The following is a 16,410-nucleotide window of genomic DNA, read 5'->3' on the forward strand; positions in this document are numbered from 1 at the left end:
CTGCCTCCACAGCCATCCTGTTGGTGTGGGCTCCAGTCGTCATCTCCTAAGCAGGTACCCATTATGCCTATTGATGTACCCTGCAGGCCCTTCCTTTAAACCATTTGCCTAACCAACTACATATTGCTGTGCCCTCTGTTCCTTCATTCCTTCCCCCTCCCATTTTCATATTTGCATATATTCTCCCTTTGCATAACGTAATAAGTAGTTGATTGATGCCTTGTGTCATAATAAGTTGCCTAATGGAAAGAGGTGAAGCTGATGAGGAGTCTGCAGTGAAGTGATGACCCCACAAAGGTGGGAGAAGGATTGGAAATGCCACGAAGATCCATCTGTGAGGGCAGAAGGAAATAACAGAAGAATGGAGGGGAAAAAATCATAGATTGTAGAGCATGGTATTTTATTTTCAAATAACTCCCTCTTCAGTAGGGGTAAGACAGTATTCACAAGGTTATACTATCTTATCCTAACCCCAGTTCAGGGTCCACCTAATGCAAGAGCTAATTCTTTCTCATTCTGCCATTCCCAGACACCAAGGCTCAATTTTTACAGCAGGAATCAACAATTTGACCTGTACAAAGCATTCTGCTCCCAGGTGCAGTTATGGGACAGATTTCTGCCTCCTTTCTTCCTTGCTCTCCCACTGACTGCTACCAGCTCCACTCATTTTTATCTGAAACATCCTTTTCCTTAGTTTACTCTTTACCTATTCTAGCACCTTATCACACACAGATTAGGGAAACTGGCAACAAACAGTGAATGCTCCCGAACACAAGAGTGTTTAGTGAAAGCAGACCTGACCCTCCTCCCCGATGACAGCTCACCTTTTTCAGGAAAATATGCTCCCAATGGTGGAAGCCAAGATGATCACAAGGATAACACAGCAGATCATGATCATGATCTTCTTCTGCTCATCCAGACAAGGAAAGAAAAAGCACATGAGCAATGACATCACTGTGAAGGAGATAGTTCTGACTAAAGGAAGACTGGTGCCTCTGAACATGGAGGAGGGTACAAAGGGAAAAGGAGCAGCAGAAGGGAAGAGTGATGGATCTGGCTTCTGGAACCCGGAGTGTTCACAGAAAAATAGCAAGGTGCTCTGAACGAATGAACAAATTCTTTTGTGGGCAGGACCTCAACTCTGAAACTCAAGTGCAGTTACACTGCATTCTTTGGGAGTGAAGCCACTTTCAAAAAATTGAACTTTCTAAACCACCAGAGTCCCAAAACCTGAACAGAAACCACCACATGGTGGCACCAGATCACCAAGTGTTTGCAGGGAGATAAGAGACAGAACTGATTTGCAATCATTAGAAAGTCATTTATTTTTAAATTAGCAATAAAATAATCAAATTTACATTTAAAAAATACAAAAACCCTTCATGTGTTGCATTCCAAACTTTAAGCCCCAGGCCTCAGTCTCAGATGACAGTAAAGGCCTGAGATTACAGCCTGTCTTCTAACATCATAGCCATGGGGAGAAGGGCATCCCTGTGGCTCTGTCTGAGTGCTGGGTAGTGAGAAGTGAGGAGCCTTTGCACAGGAAGCTAATAGGCAGTGCCTGGATCAGGGTGCTTTCTCTTCTTTAGAAAGCATTACTGTCAAAGCTGAAATACAGCTAGTACCCAAAATCAGGGAGACTGACAGGGATCTAGGGGCTACCTACAGCTTAGCAGTCACTACACGAAAATTTCCTGGCTGTTGCTTCCTCTGTGACAAGAACTGGGGAAAACAAAGAACCTGTCAAGCTCATTCACCCAATAGCAGGTAGTCTCCGGTCTCTCCCAACTAACTCCATCTAAGACAGGACATCCCATAGGTCATGTGGATTGCTGTGGGATGTTCTCAGGGAAAGCCTAGTGGAGGTAACAGATGGGGAGAGGTGTCAAACCATTACACCTGTACCTGCTGCACAGAAACCAGAAATCAACTCAGTCCTCAGTCTGAATATCTCATTTGATTCTCCCAGTTCTCTTCTAGAAAACAACTTTGTTGATGACATAAGATGATCATATTTCTACAATGATTCATTTGCAAGTAAACAAAAGCAACTTATCTAATTTTTAGTCTAGCTCAAAAAAGTTTTTTTTTTTAATTTTTGAGGTCATAGTATCTTTCTTTTCTAGTTTCCTATTTCCTGAGAAACAGACACATATATATGTACATGCATCTCACATACACACTTTTAAAAATACACCTGAACACATGAGTGACTGAACACTCAGCCTCATGAAACCTTTTCAGAGTCTGAGACTCTAGCACCTTGTCCCCAGCCCAATTTTAAATCCCTGGTTAATTTTGGCCTCAGGGCAACAGCTTCACAAAGAGTCACTCCAAAGGTGAAAAGCCAGTTTCCAAAATTCATAGGGAAACAAATATTCCAAATCCTCAGCCTTGGAAAATGGCAACCTCAGATGACTATCATCTTGGTCCCTCTTTGAGTAAACATGAGAACACAACCTAGAGAAAGACCAAATTGGCCCCCAGGTTGATCTTATTAAAAGCTTAATTTGAAGTTGAATTTCAAGCAAGTCAACTTTTTGGACCAAAATGGCATCTGCCAGTCACTCATGTTTTCAGGACCGACAGGACTGGCATCCTGCCATGCAGAAGTCTCCCATCTAAACCCTATTGTTGCCAAATTTAGAAGAATCCATCTGCTTTGTTAAAGATACTCCCCTAGAAAAATACACTGTAATTTCTGGGAGTATACTCCATGAGGTAGAAGATGCAGCACCTTGGGATAGTCTCACATGGGATTTCCAAGGTGCAAGGCATAATTTGACACACCACAGGAGGGAAAAATCTGGGTCAGTTCATATGGTCCAGGAGGAAAGGTACTTCAGTTGCTGGGGCAGGAGTTGGTTTTGAGGAGAACTTGGGGTTGCATCAGGTAGGTTAGATTCCTCCAGGGCTAGATTGATTGCTGAGTCAGGTCCAAGGATGGTTACAAGGAAACAAAGGAACGGGTTCCCTTTGCTCTCAGGAAGGCCATTCAGACTCCATTCCCATCTGAAGATAAAGGTGGTCCCACCAGGCTGGAGTGAAATCAGGTTCTAAGAGAGGCGGGGAGAGGAGCTGATCAGCGTACCATATGAGGAGGAGGAGCAACAGGAGAAACCACTCACAACCCTGGAAGGTACAATGATCAGAAGCAACTGCAAAAGAATATAAAAAATACAAAAAAAGAAAGCCAACCAACAAACCCAGATAGGGCCTGGGATTAAATATTCCACTGCAAAAGAACAAAGATCCCAACTAAGGGAGCAACAGAAAGCAAATTCTGTGGGCCTTGTATAAGTCTGTGTGAGAGAGACAGGCTGTCACAATATTGGGAAGACTTGGGTGGGGGCAATCACTGCTGGCTAAAAACATCAGTTCTCTGGCTCCCCTCTTGAATACTAGGTTCCAGAGCCTTCTGGTACTCGAATTTCTATGCCCTTTAGAAAGCAGAAGGGCAAAATGAAAAGAATATGGGAAAGTTCTAATGTCATATTATGACTGCTCCACCTTATAATCTACATAAGCTTGGCCAATTTCTTAACTTCACTGAGCTTCAAAGAGTTTCCCCATCTAAATTGGGGATATTGATAGTATCTTAGAGCTATAGCTGATCTATGTCCAGGGAGCATAGTCCCAGCTTGCCTTCATTCCCTCCTATTCAGAGACCTCGTCCCCTCAGGTGGCAAGGATGAGGGTGTCCAAACCTAGGTAATGTAAGTGTTGACTTTGTTAGGGAATATGGAATGAACCATGAGGAGCAACTTTTCAGCAAATTAGCATCTTATAGAAGGGGTTAGTCAACTAGAAACAATGTATTAGTCTCCTATCCATGAGAAGTCACCTCAAAAATTATTCATTTACATTCAGGACTCCTGGAAATGGGCATGAATTTGCAAGGGGCACCATGAATTTGGAAGGCATCTATCAACCAAGGATATGGGAAGATAGCTATCACACCTTTTTTAAAAACAAACAAACAAACAAAAAAAAAACATCTTTTCCAATGAGATAGTTAAGATTCAGGACAAAACTCAATATCTTTACAGTCAAGAAGCCATCAAGGACTACATGGCAAATGTCAGAAAAAAGGAAAAAAAAAACACCAATAATTAAGTGCCTCTGAGAAGCCGGTCACCTAGCTACTGTTTCTCTCTCAAGAAGAGGTATGTTTAGTGATATGATTAATAATCTGACTTTCAGACCTGCTCGTCACAAGGAAAAAAGAGGAATGAAGAAACACACTGGAACTAAGTACAAAAACACGAAGGGGCAGCTCTGGGTCTCAATAAGGAAGTATGCATCAAGTCTGAAAAATGTTTCTCTCTATTACCTCAGAAACTCAACTTCTGTGAATTTACAATGAGGAAGAAATAAAAAGGGGGGAAATGTTACATAAGGTTAGTCACACTGCGTTATAACAAAAAAATCAAACTCCAATGTTGAGAAAGTGTTAACTATTTGAAAGCATATCCACAATCTCATGTTGAAGATTAGATTTACAAAGAGATTTGTGTGGGGGACGATCCTTATGATTTTGTCACTGGGCACAAATAATAGATAATATAGTTTGAACTGTATAAAACTGAGTATGTGTGTGAACATGCTACAGGGTTACTAGCAATAACATTAAAGCTATTTTCATTTCTTCTATACTTTATAGGCTTTTAAAAAAACTACACATGCTACATTTTATTCAGAAAAAAAAAATCTTAAAAGTCACAGAGTCTTCATAACTAGATCATTCTGTCATGCTAATTGCTACTTAATGATCAGCCCTATCTTTTAAAAACAAATTTTTAAGAAAATTAATAGCACTGATTTTAAAGTCACTCTGAAAAATTCTCCAGACTTTGTAGACAATGATAAATAGCTACCTTATTTTACAAAGACAAAGTAAAATGTAGTAAAGAATAAAGAACTCTCCTAGATCCACTACTAGCTGTGTGAACTTAGTGCTATTCAACTTTACTTCTCTTTAAGACTCAATTTCTCTAAAATGTGCACATTAGCACTACCTATCCCATGAGAGTATCCTACAGATTCAATGATCCACGGACAAGTTGTGTAGTATATTGTTTGCTACAACTCAGTACTTGGGAAATGTTAGCTATAACCTCATTCAAGATCAAACCAGTCAGCCACAAACAAAACTACAGGATCCAAACCCCAATACAAAGCTTCATTCACAGTGACGAGGATATAGAAAGCAAAGCCCAAGAGCTGTGTAGGAATTCAGTAGGAATTCAGAAGACAGACCCCAGATCCAAGACACAGACTCCCTCACATCCACCTGGGTGTTAATGGGATGCTCAGGTATGCCGGGAGACACTCAAGAGAAAACAGAAGACAGGGACAGTTTAAAGAACAGGAACAAAAGGAGACCTGACCCATCTGATGCAGCCAGATCTGAGAAGAGAATTTTAAGGAGATGAAAGTATCCACAGGCTACCAAAAGTTTTAGAAAATTCATTATGCCCAAGGACAGTCATTAGAGGAAGGAAGAGGAATGTGAAGTCCCAGGCCAGTTTCCTCATGGGAAGCCAGTTCAGAGTCCCTGAGAACCACCCCTTTACTTACATTTCAGTGCAGCAGCCCCGCAGGCCACTCATTACAGCCCAACGGAAAGTCCAATAATCAATGCTAAAATGCCCAGCAACACAACTACTATCACAATGATAATTATCAATTTCTGGAGAAGGGAATAAGACAAACAAAAACAAATCATTATTACAGGGAAAAAAAAGCAATTCATCTAAAACCCAACCCCTCTCATCTCTGATAGAAAGCATCTATCTTATCAATCCAAATTATCAGCTTACATCTCAGTAACACAGCCTTTGGGACAGGAGTCCCCTGTGTTTCTCCTTTGCTAGCAAAGCAATAAATCTTCTTTCTCCTTTTAAAAAAGAAGAAAGAAGAAAGAAGCAGCAGCAGCTTACAACTCTATATAAGGATATCAGTTAGGATATCTTAAATTACTTCTAGACTAACAATGCCAGCAGATGGAAATATGGAGCTTGTATTAGCTCTCAGTTCACACTACAGTCTTATAAATGTGGACAAATGTAGTAAGAGACACCACCATGGGGTCTCCAAGTAGCAATTATCCAAGACATAAAGTGACTAAGCATTCCTTTTTAAGGAGTATAAACACATTTTTATAGAGTCCTAATTTTTCTTTTTTAATACTAGGGATTGAACTCAGGGGCATTCAACCACTAAGTCACATCCCCAGCCCTATTTTGTATTTTATCTAGAGACAGGGTCTCACTGAGTTGCTCAGTGCCTGGCCATTGCTGAGGCTGGCTTTGAACTCGAGATCCTCCTGCCTCAGCCTCCAGAGCCACTGGGATTACAGGAATGTGCCACCACACCTGGCTTAATCCTAATTTCTAACTTCTTTTCATCTGTCCCCTAAAGTCCACCTCTACCTATCAGACCCAGTATACTGAATGGGTTCATCACATAAAATAACTTCCAGCTCCCTAAGTACCAGCATAAGCAATAGATGCAGTTGGAAGAAAAGGCATTGGAGAACAAAAATATCAGAGCCCATGAGAAATAAAATTAGTAAATGGAAGAAGCTCCCCAAACTGGATACCCACACTCAATGAGTAGAGCATCTTATAAGTCCTTGAGCAGCAAAGGCCCAGAAGAGAAGGCAAACACCAAGGTTTAGTGGAAAAAGCATGATTGGGATCTGAATCTGAGACCCAGCTCCTGTATTTACTAGATGACCTGAAGCCAGTTACTTAACTTCTGGCCCTCAATTGTTTCATCTAAAAGTAGAAAAAATAGACGCCTCCACAGCTATGAGATATGTACGTAGCAATTAGCACAGTGCAAGGTATGAGACAGAGAAAAAGAAAAGTGGGCCGGGCTTGGGCTACTGGAGTGGAAGACAATGAAAAGAGTCAGAAGAACAGAAGAGGCAAGTGTAGTGTCTGAAAAGTTCATGAGCTACATCCAGGACAGGACTAGCAGCAAGACCTGGACCATGCGTCTGTCCTGCAGAGCTGCCTGCTGAGCATGTTCTTGGGTAGAGAGCACGTGAGCCAGATCCATGCAAGGCACACTAGGAAGGAAGGGTGAGCAGCTAGTCTCTAGGAAAGGCTGAGGGAAGGAGGGTATGATGAGGCAAGGACAGAGCTCAAAGGCACGGGCCCAGAGACACAGGTGGGGGTGACCAGAGAGGAGAGGCAAGTACCACCAGCAGAGGATAAGGCGCTCACCCTCCGAGCTTCACTTTGATACTTGACAGCCTTTTTGGTATCTGCCACGGCCCGCTCCACAAAGCCCACTGATTGGTCCATGTTGTTCTCAATCCGGTCAATCATGGTTCCCTTTCCCCAGGTGCAAGAGGAGGCAGCAGCAGAAACAGAGACAGGAGGAGGGAAGAGAGAAAGAGCGAGAGACAGCGAACAAAATGGACCCTTCTCTGAAGGTAGCAGGAGAATCTCACCTTTCGGGCCTGACCCTGATATTTCACAGCTCTTTTAGTTTCGTCTCGTGCCTTCTCCACATGGTCCACTGTGTGCATGACATTCAACTCTATGTTATCTAACATCTCGCCCTGCAGAGAATAGACACTAGTCACACCCAGTTAACCTGTCCAGAACATCCCTAGCCACTTAGAACCTTTAGGGAAGAGGAGCATCGAGAAACCTTGAAACTCCACCTTCTGTAGGTCACATCTTTGCATTTCCCATGTGACTACCTATACTTCGCAGCCTTGATGGGTGTCACTCATTCAAGGGACGTTCATTGAACTACTTCTCTATAACCAGCACTGTGCTGGACATGTGCAGCAGACTGTCTAGATGCCTGTTAACTACATATGAATATACTCTTGAGGGATCCCTCACCCATATCTCTCTCTCTAAATTAAGTATATGGGGAGGAGCTATATATCTCATGTTTTCAGAGTATCACCAGGGTACTGGCCTCTTCCTGGTCATTCAGACCTGAAAGTTCATTCAGCACACACTGACCTTGCTCAATATTGTAGAGTAGTGCCTGGCACACAGTAGGTATGCAATAAGTATGAGGTTGGAGACATTTGCTTTCTCCAAGAGAAATCCCCAGGTCCCTAAGGTCAGACACCGGGTTTACCCAAGCTGTTTGGGTATATCTTCCTTCCTAGATGGTTGTTTCATAATAAGATTCTCAAATGTTGCCCAACTATTACTTCCTGACATGGATGTTTGGCCATTCTGGTTAATTCCTGTGTGTCTGAGAATGGAAATTACCCTCATTTCCCCAGGACTTCCTCAGTGTAACCCCATCACGTTTGGCCCACTGTGAACAGAGCAAGGCACTTACCATCACTTGAATCTCAAACCCGTTCCTCGGCAAGGCAGTGTGGGGTGAAAAAAGAAAGTGGGGAGGAAGGGACTTGAGAAATGGTCTCAAAACCAGAAGGAAGTGGGGGTAAGAATCAGGCCCAGAGCAGAGAACTGATGTCAGAAATAGCTAGACACACTCAGGCTTCACCTAGGTTTTGCACTGTCTTCCTAAGAAGCAGTCTCCAATCCTATCCAGGTGGCAGAGCATCTGGAAATTCCTGGTAAACGTGTCACAGCACTATGACCCTGTGGCATATATATCTGTGTCCTAAGAGTTCGGGACCATCTGGTGCTGTGACACTAACCCCACATGCAGGTAATACAGAATTCAATCCTCAGCACCCTACCAAACTCAGCACCCTGAGTTTTCCAAGATTTTCTGTTCTTATTCTTTTACTATTTTTTCCCTTATGTTTGTTCTTGTTCCTTAACAAAAAAATTGCCAAATTTTCAGAAAAACACAGGTGAAAAAAAAAAAAAGAACAAAATCCTCTTTAGGTTTCACTAAATTGTCACTATTAACTGGATAAAAGAACACATTTTCAACGTCATTAGTCTCACATGAGGAGACTATTTAAGCCATCACCAAGAAGCCCTATCTCTAATTTGAAAAAAAAGAAGGAGGAGGGGCTGGGGTTGTGGCTCAGCGGTAGAGCACTCGCTTCGCACGTGTGAGTCTCTGGGTTCAATCCTCAGCACCACATAAAAATAAATAAGTGAAATAAAGGTATTGTGTCTAACTACAACTAAAAAAAATATATTAAAAAAAAAAAGAGGGAAAAAAAATCCTGAGGCTGGGTGAACTAGGCATTTGATATAACATATCAGACTCTGTGTCAGCTAGCAATGACTGTGAAGTCAAGTAACGGACAAGAAAGATAAGGCTGAGGCGGCCCAAGGCGCCAGCATTTGATGAGAATGCGCACCTCCTTGAGCTATGGAATTCTGCTCCTGTTATGCAGTTCCCTGGTTCACCCTTCCTCACCTGACTTCCACTACGCCTTTCCTCCGCTGTTCTCAGGGGGAACCTGAGCTTTCCTCTCCTCCGTCCCTGCCAGTTACCTGGTTCTCCACCAGCATGGCGATGTCCATAAACATGTCATGAAGTTCTTTAATGCTGCTCTCCAGCCTCACAATGTCCTTATGCCGACCCTCGATCTCACTGAGGGCTTGCTTGGAAATCTGCGAGTCGATGATCTGCAACAGGCCACACAGACAGGCCATCAGCCTCCCCTGCAATCAAGGCTGCCCCTGCAGCTGCCCTCATACACACCCAGGTGGGCTCCTCACATCCCCTATGTCCCTGCAACTGCAGCTTATCCTGTGTTTGCTAGACCAGGTGAAGCTTCCCAGGCCACATGACTCACCCCAGAAGTGAAGATGGCAGGGTTGCCACTCTCTAGCATCTCCTCCAGCTCCTCATCTGTTGTCTTTTTGCCAGCTTTATAACAAAAGAAGTAGAGCATCAATTTCAAGATCAAAGCACAACTCCATTTTTAAAGTTTCCTGAAAATTAAGAATCTGGTTGCTTCATTCTAAAGACCAGGATCTCTACAACACTGCCCCCAAAGCCTCCCGATGTTTTTCTTCTGATTCCTCCCCTCATCCAATCCATCCATAACAGAAATAGCAGCTCCTTTCCTAAAGTACAGATCATGGTGCTCACATCACTTCCCAGTTCGGGCTGTGTACTAACCTCATGCTCTACGCTACAGACTACAAGGCCTTCCTTACAATGTACAGTTCACGGGAAGCCTTCCCTCGACCATCTTAACCTTACACTGCCACTCCAAACACACCCTTTTTCCCAGACCCCGGATGGCCTACAACCTAAACACACATGCATGCCTGTTCATACAGTTCATCCCACTTGAAGCACACTCACCCTGCAGGGGGCCCTGCCTTCCATATCACAAGTTCCTAAAGGGCACAGCTTTATGCATGTCCTTATTCCTCATGGCAACCTGCACCACGCTCTTATTTCACAAATGTGCTTTGCTACTTGACAGCAAAAACGAGGGGAAGCAGGTGCGTGCTTCCCCTCTAGGATGAAAAAGTGCTGGACTCCACTGGGATAAAATGACTTGGACCTGACAACCATGTGCCACCTTTCCCAAGATGCAGGATGTGCCAATGCTGTAACATCTGCTCTGAGATTGGGCACAAAATATCAAGCAGAAGCCACAAGCAGGGGTGCTTGCTGCTTGTTCTCCTATAGTGTCACAACTTGGAATGGACAATCACATAGTAGGAAAAGAGGGAGGAGGGTCACACGCCAAACCTTAAACACATACTAATTTCAAGCTGCCGCTGGATTCGCCCTTTGCTGCGTTCACGAAAGTCCACCTGAGCCTCATTGTACTTGGTCATCACCTCCACAAACTTCCGAGAGAGGACGGAGTGCTGTGGAAACAATGTTAGATGAGTTATGTCCCCCGGAAGTGAGGGAGGGAAAAGGTGCACAACTGCTATAGAGCTTCTTCCCTTCCCCACCCCACCCCCCACAGCCTCATCTACAGCAGCACTAGGCTGGGACTCAAAAGACCAAGTATGATATTTTTTTTTACTTCCTAGCTTGGATCACTGGATAAGTCTACTGCTATTCCAAAGCATGGTTGCAGTATCTGTCTATCCTCCTGACCTCACATGGTAATTAAGAGGCAAAAGGAGACCATCTCTGGGAATCCTGGAGCCCTACAACTACCTGGACTAGTAGAAGTTTTCTGACACACCCCTGGCTTGTTTTCTAAAGCTGTCAGCCTCCCTTCCCACAGGTCATGCTACCGAAGATCCTTGAGTTCTTACTTTAACTTGTCACCTCAACTTTCTTTACTTATTGGTAGATACATTCTCTAGTAGCCCTGGATGCTTCAGCTCAAACCTTCATAATAACTTTTACTCCTTGCCTACCTCTCAGAAATAAGCCTTATTTGTTTGCCTTTTGCAAAATCACCATTATCTCTATTTTATCCAAATCCACTACCACCAGGCAAATTCAGTCACGGTAAAACTGACTAGAGATTCACCAGCCTCTTGCTCTTCCTCACTTGTTTCCAGCTGGATACTTGTTCCACGGCCACTTGAATGTCATGCAGCTCCTGAAGGATACAGATGATCCCCCAAGTTCCTGGCTCCAAACTGAACTAATGACTAACAGTCTTTTCAAAAAAGACCTCAGTTTCTTTGCCTGTGAAACAAGGAGGCACTAACATTGCTTTGGGGAGTCTTGGGAAGTTCTTAAGGCCCCCCTTAGAGAAGGAGAGTGTGAGAAAAGGGCCCAAAGGGGCTGGACTCTAGCCATGACCCCTGCTTCAACCTGGATAGTTCGACTTTAGCAGTTTTTTCATATCGAGTTCCAAATAAGAATTGTAATTTTTGTTAAAAAAGACTCCACAGCTTAAGAAAAAGAAAGAAAATAAGAACTGGAGAAGATGATTGTCAGATCAGGGACAACTTTACCTGAGATTTCCGAATCCGAAGGTCTGCTGATGAGCGGATTTCATCTTCTTCAATATGCCTCTCCATGCCTGGAATGAGAAGAAGGTCATTCCGGCAATGCATCTCCTCTTCTTTCTAAGAAACATACCTCCCCCCCATGCTCACACACAACACCCATGAAGGGGGAACGACAGGAAGGAGTAATCCTCAAGGTCAGCTCATGTGAGCCACAGACCTGCTTTCATTAGCCTTTACCACACAATACCAGGTCTGAGTCTTGGTCACCAAGAGACTAGCTCAAATCCTTGCCCTGCTGCTGACCAGCTCTGTGACTTTGGGAAAGTCACTTATACTCTCTTATGTTTCATTCTCTTGTTTATAAAATAACACAAATGCCAATACTAGTTGAGTATCCCTAACCTGAAATGCTTAGGAGCAGAAATGTTTTGGATTTCAGATTTTTTGGATTTTGGAATATTTGCCTGCACACAATGAGATATCTAGGGGTTAGGACACAAAATTCTTTTCTCTCTTACACACCTTATAAACACAGCCTAAAGGGTTTTACATCATATTTTTAGTGCATCTGTTTTTGGACTGGGATCCTTCACATAAAGTCAGGTGTAGAATTTCTTACTTGGGTCATATCAGTGCTCAAAATGTTTCAGATTTTAGAGCATTCTGGGTTTTGGATTTTCAAATTAGGGAAGCTCAACTTGTACATTCCTCACAGGACCAACGTGAAGGCTAAATGAGAATGCACATAAAGTGCTTATTAGCACAGCGGTAGCCACACTATCATTATTATTTTTGGAAGCTGCTTCCAACAACCCCCTTTCCACACCCATTACAATAGTTACTGTAATTTATTTGGGGGGGAAGAAATGACAAGCTAGGCTCAGTGATTCTGCTTTCTCATCTGAGCAAGTGCACGTACTCACCAAGTACTTTGAGCGAGCATACAGACTGCAGCCATGGAACTGTGGAAACCCTTTGTTCCCCAAAAGAATTGGATCTATGCTCTGAAATAGGTGGTGGGCAGCAATGGGAGGTGCCCACCAAGAAACATCTGTGAACTGAATAAATCCTGCATGTATGTATGTCTAAAATTACTACTCCAATGTCGGCTGGGTGCTGGGGAAACAGAACCAATAAGAATACACCCATGGACTGAGCAAAAGGACCAGGCCAGTAGCTGAAGCACATTCCAGCTCCCATCTCCTAACTTCAATTCTGGACTCTTTCAACTACAGTCAGGATTCAAGAGAAGGGGACTTTCTGGGGCTGCCATAGGTCACTCCAGGGACAGTGCCCAAACCATAAGCAAACATGGACAAGTGGTCACTTCATCCAGGTGACTGTCAGTTCAGAGGAGGTACATGCAGGGAGCTGAGTGGATGGTGGCAGGGGTCAGCTTGTTCCCCTGTTCCCTTCTTACTCTTTAGTTTGTTCCGGACATTGTTGGCCCTTTTCTTGATCTCGGTTGTGAGCTGCTCAAGGTCATCCTTGGTTTCTGGGTAAACAGAGGAGGTAGAAGCCATTAGAAAAGGAAGGACTAACTTCTTTTACAACCATCAGCAAAGGGTGTGGGAGCTTAGGCACCCACTGCTCTCAACAGTATCATCCTAATGTGTTTCCCAGAGTCTATCATTAGAATCAGAGAGCGTGTGTTTAGAAAGCATTTTCAGGCTGAATGCATAGCTCAACGCTAGATCCTATGCATGAAGCCCTGGGTTCAATCCCTTGCAACCCCCAAAATTAATATTTGATTAAAATAAAAGGCATTCTCCAGTTACCATTTTCCAGATGTACAGAAGAAAATACCCAGGGTTTAAGCCCCAGAATCTGCTTTTTCAGCAAACCTCCCCAAGTCAGTTTTGAGAACGTTTCTTTTGGAGGAAACCACCTGGTTTATGATGAGGGCTTAATCTCACAGGGTAGGAGAGAATTCTGCGGGAATTCTAGGTGAAAGAGATATCAGTCAAGGTTCATCAACTTAGAATGAAGCAAGTATTTTTGATACACCTACTCCATGTCCAGGACTATCCTGGGATGGATGGAGCAAAATAGATGTTAGCTATAACCATTCATTCAAAAACCGTCCTTGGCACCCCACTACAAGCTTGGAATGGGGCTAGAAACTAAGGAATCAGAAAGAAGATGTAGAATCCGCCTCCAAGGTGCTTAAAGTCTAGAGAGGGGTGGGAGCAAAATAAACTAACAGTCCTGACATACAGTTTGGAGTAGGCTGCAGTTCTGACGAGGTGGTTATAAAGGGCTCCCTGGCACAGATAGGGATTGATAGGGATCTGGGAAAGCTTCTAAAGATGAGGAAAGTAGGACAGAGTCTCAAAGAAGGACTAAGGGTTAACCGGGTACTGAAGGTGATTGGCATTGGAGCCCCAAGGAGCAGGCACAACATGCAAGAGGGAATAACAAATATTTGGAGAACAGAATTTAGTCTGACTAAAGTATAAGTAACATGGGAACATGCAGGGTGGGACAAAAGGTGGAGAGGAGGGCAGGAACCCGACCGGCACGACTCCCATATGCTCTGCTAAAATGTTCCAACTTTAATCTTGAGGTAATAGTCATTGAAAAAAAGTAGAGTGAAATGACAGAATTGGGCTTGCCCCTGTTCTTAAGGAACAGGAAATGGAGCCCTAAATTTTACTCTCAAAATGTATTCCCCCTACTATTAAGAGGAACAAAAGTTTGCCTCTGTGATGGTTTAAAAAAAAAAAAAAAAAAAAAGCTTAGGAACAGGAGTCCTGTGAAACTGAACCCTACGTGACCACCTCATGGGAAAGGTGGACTTGATCTGGTGGGATTGAGAAAGGGGGCTGGGAAAAGCATTTCAGGTGGAGGAAATAGTATAAATGAAGGCAGAGACGGGGGACAGAGCATGGAGTATGTAGGAAGCAGTAAGAGTCACTGCCAGCCACAGGAGGGTCCAGCTGGGAAGCAGAGGAGAGACTGGGTAAGTGGTTCAAAAGGGACCATAAAGGGAAGAGCTGACGGCTGGGCAGTGAGAACTCAGATAAGGTAAAGAAATCAAAGAGGTGATATGATGTGGACATTAGTCCAGGGAGATGTGGACACCTCCCTGCTGTTCACAGAGGCGAGGAAAACAGGAATGCCTCTGCCCGGATGCAAAAGGTCACCACTGGGTGACTCAGCTGAGTAAACACTCACTTGGCTCTGGAATTGGTGCAGAGAGAATGATACTGTAGAGTTTCTTTGCTTCCTCCACATGCTCTGAGATCTTGTCAATGTTGAGCCGAGTCTCCTCGATCTACAATCAGAAAGACAATAGCCTTCATCATCAAAGAGAAAGACTACATCCATGGCTGAGGTGAATGCTTAGCAGCGCTTACTGGTGACACTGTCACCCGGTGGGCTTGGGGAAGGAGATGATGACTTCAAGTCTTAGCTGCCCAGTGAGCACCCTTTCCATAGAGAGAGAAACTAGTCTCAACAGAACGGTCATTAAAAATCCATCCTCCTTCTCCCTGAAAGGGAAGTGTTCACCCCTCTTGAATGGCATGGTTCAGGCCAGAGTCAAGAAGATCAGGAAAATCCATGAGAACATCAGAGGGAAGATACCAGCAAACCTCATCAGGCAGATCCCTCCTTAGCCCAAAAAGTGAGGACAGAAAAGGGTGGGGGTGGGGAGAAGAAAAGGAAGAAGCGAAGGGCAAGGAAAATACTTTGAGAGAGAAGAAGAGGAAGAAAAAGACAGAAACAGATAAAGATAACAGATGGAGAGGGGAGAGAGAAAGAGAATGAACGATGGTTGTCTCAGGAGACAGCAGAGGTTGTCCTGGGCACGGGTTCCAGTGAAAGATCTCTCAACCCGATTCCCGCAGCTGATCAGGGCTCAGAAGCTAGGACCATGGACCATTTCTGTGCATGTTAAAGTTCTAGATTGTTCAACGGGGTGTCATGAAATATTTCCGGCAGCACGTCACTCCTGGACAGAACACCATCACCAGGCACCGCCGTGTGCACAGTAAGTGCTAACTTAGCTCCCTCCTCAAGGTACACAGCCCCTCTTCAGTGCAGGGAGATGTACAGAGAGCAGCACCCACAGGGTCTATCTACCTCATCCCTCAGCATGCAGCAGTCAACCAACAGAAAGCTTGTAAACTGACAGGCAGGAGGATCTTAACATCTGGATACAACGAGAGAACAACTCCATGTACATGCAGCTCCCAGTGTCCCTTTCCTCCAGGAGATGATTTGCCCCTTTTTTAAAAACCTGATCACAGTTTTCCAAATTGGACAGAAAATAGAAGAAATGTAACTTGAGCTCTAACCCTTAAATTCATTCATATTTTTGCCACTGAAGCAAGGAGTATTCCCCTCCATGAATATTTTGGCTCTAATGTATCACAATTTGACAACAGAATCACTTGCTTAAAGATGAATAAAATTTCAATGTAAGATCATCATAGTATAGATGTACATTTAGGTAGCTACCTAAATATTTGTGAAGATCTTTAACAGCTGACTAAATAACTTACAAGACTGTATTAGTAGCATTATTCAAATGAGGAAACTAATGCTTAAAGAAGTTACAGGTCACATAGCTGGTGGTAGAGACAGCACCCAACAGTTCCCT

The 16,410-nt window shown here is 43.7% G+C and overlaps 1 protein-coding gene across 1 annotated transcript in view; it reads right to left on the reverse strand.

The window, feature by feature from the left end:
• Nucleotides 1-1,300: 1,300 nt before the first annotated feature.
• Stx3 (syntaxin 3) overlaps nt 1,301-16,410 on the reverse strand; it is a 40,309-nt gene continuing 25,199 nt past the window's right edge. The window contains exons 3-11 of the mRNA XM_027944317.2: nt 14,982-15,081; nt 13,225-13,299; nt 11,808-11,875; nt 10,643-10,751; nt 9,716-9,789; nt 9,411-9,545; nt 7,466-7,576; nt 5,581-5,692; nt 1,301-3,056 (exon numbers count right to left, since the gene is read on the reverse strand). Of these exons, the coding sequence (XP_027800118.1) occupies nt 5,612-5,692; nt 7,466-7,576; nt 9,411-9,545; nt 9,716-9,789; nt 10,643-10,751; nt 11,808-11,875; nt 13,225-13,299; nt 14,982-15,081 (753 nt within the window). The 3' untranslated portion in view covers nt 1,301-3,056; nt 5,581-5,611. The remainder of the gene's footprint in view (nt 3,057-5,580; nt 5,693-7,465; nt 7,577-9,410; nt 9,546-9,715; nt 9,790-10,642; nt 10,752-11,807; nt 11,876-13,224; nt 13,300-14,981; nt 15,082-16,410) is intronic.

Source organism: Marmota flaviventris, chromosome 9, assembly GCF_047511675.1.
Source record: "Marmota flaviventris isolate mMarFla1 chromosome 9, mMarFla1.hap1, whole genome shotgun sequence".
Classification (NCBI taxonomy): Eukaryota; Metazoa; Chordata; class Mammalia; order Rodentia; family Sciuridae; genus Marmota; species Marmota flaviventris.